This window comes from Macrobrachium nipponense, chromosome 5 (genome assembly GCF_015104395.2).
Source record: "Macrobrachium nipponense isolate FS-2020 chromosome 5, ASM1510439v2, whole genome shotgun sequence".
Taxonomy (NCBI): Eukaryota; Metazoa; Arthropoda; class Malacostraca; order Decapoda; family Palaemonidae; genus Macrobrachium; species Macrobrachium nipponense.
In genome coordinates, this window is record NC_061107.1 from 61535553 (window position 1) to 61536826 (window position 1274).

Below are 1274 nucleotides of genomic sequence, written 5' to 3' on the forward strand. Positions count from 1 at the left end.
CCTACGGCTCCTCGAAACCACGAGTTCCTAGTGTGACGATACAACACTTTTGCTCGCGAGCATCGGCTGGATGCTGGCCAAAACCACGAGCAAGAAATGACTAGTGTGATACCAGCTTTAGTTAGTATATCAGCCAACATATCCTTGGTTGACATATGGCACAGGCACACTTTATCAAGTCTACGCAACTCTCTTACATAATAATACCTCACATCAATATGTTTGGTTCTGGCATGAAAGCCTTTATGCTCACTCAACTTCAGTGCACTCAAAACACTTCCAGATCTTCTACATAACTCAAAAAGAAAACCTCTCAAAAATGCAGCCTTTCTACACACATGGGTAATACTTATGTACTCCGCTTCAGTACTTGATAATGCTGTCACTTCCTGCTTTCAACTCTTCCAACTAATGGGACCATTGGAGAGTTTAAAAACATATCCTGACACTGACTTTCTCCCTTCCAAGTCATTTGCAAAAGATGCATCACAAAAACCTGTCACATCATTTTCAGATTTCGAATGATTAATTCCAAACTCCATAGTTCCTTTCAGATATCTGAAAATCCTTAGAACAGCATGCCAGTGCTCCTTACCATAACTATCATTGAATTGACTCAAATAATTCATGGCATAAACAGTATCAGGTCTAGTACATAACGACAAGTACACCAATCCACAAATCCCTTGTTGATACACCACATCTCTGGGACAGTCTTTACTTTTACATAACAACAGACCACTTTCAATGGGAGTCTTAGCACCAACACAATCTAGCATTTCAAATTTGGATAGCCATTTTTCACAATAGGCTCTTTGGTCCAACTGGACATTTACTTCAGTCCCCATTACTCTCATACTAAGACATTCAAATCTTCAAATCTGTGATAGAAAAATTACTACACAGTGCAGTGCTATTCAGTTTTTCAACATGGCATGTTTCATTAAAAAATATGAAAAAATCGTCAGCATAAAGTGCAACAATGACAATTTTGGCTCCTTTCTTCCACACATAGATGTATGATTCATACTTAGACTGTTTGAAACCAACTTCAACTAGAATTATTTGCACTTTCTCCTACCAACAACTACTTGCTTGTTTGAGCCCTTACACTGCCTTATTCAGTTTGCATACTTTACCATTATCCTTTACAAATTTAAGTCACAATTTAAAAAGGCCGTAGAAATGTCAACAATGGTGAATTTGCAGATCAAGTTTAACAGATAGAGAAAAGAAAAGTCTCAGCATACTGTATCTAACAGCTGGGGGATAGG

At 38.1% G+C, this 1274-nt stretch overlaps 1 protein-coding gene across 1 annotated transcript; it reads right to left on the reverse strand.

Annotated features, from left to right (window-relative positions):
* Positions 1–395: 395 nt before the first annotated feature.
* LOC135215797 (uncharacterized) lies at positions 396–848 on the reverse strand. The gene has a single exon (XM_064250748.1). It carries the CDS (start codon positions 846–848, stop codon positions 396–398), a length of 453 nt encoding a protein of 150 aa, XP_064106818.1.
* Between the last annotated feature and the right edge of the window lie 426 nt (positions 849–1274).

Bases quoted from the DNA above. Each gene is read 5' to 3' on its own strand.
- LOC135215797 (XM_064250748.1), bottom strand. From the start codon at position 848: ATGGGGACTGAAGTAAATGTCCAGTTGGACCAAAGAGCCTATTGTGAA.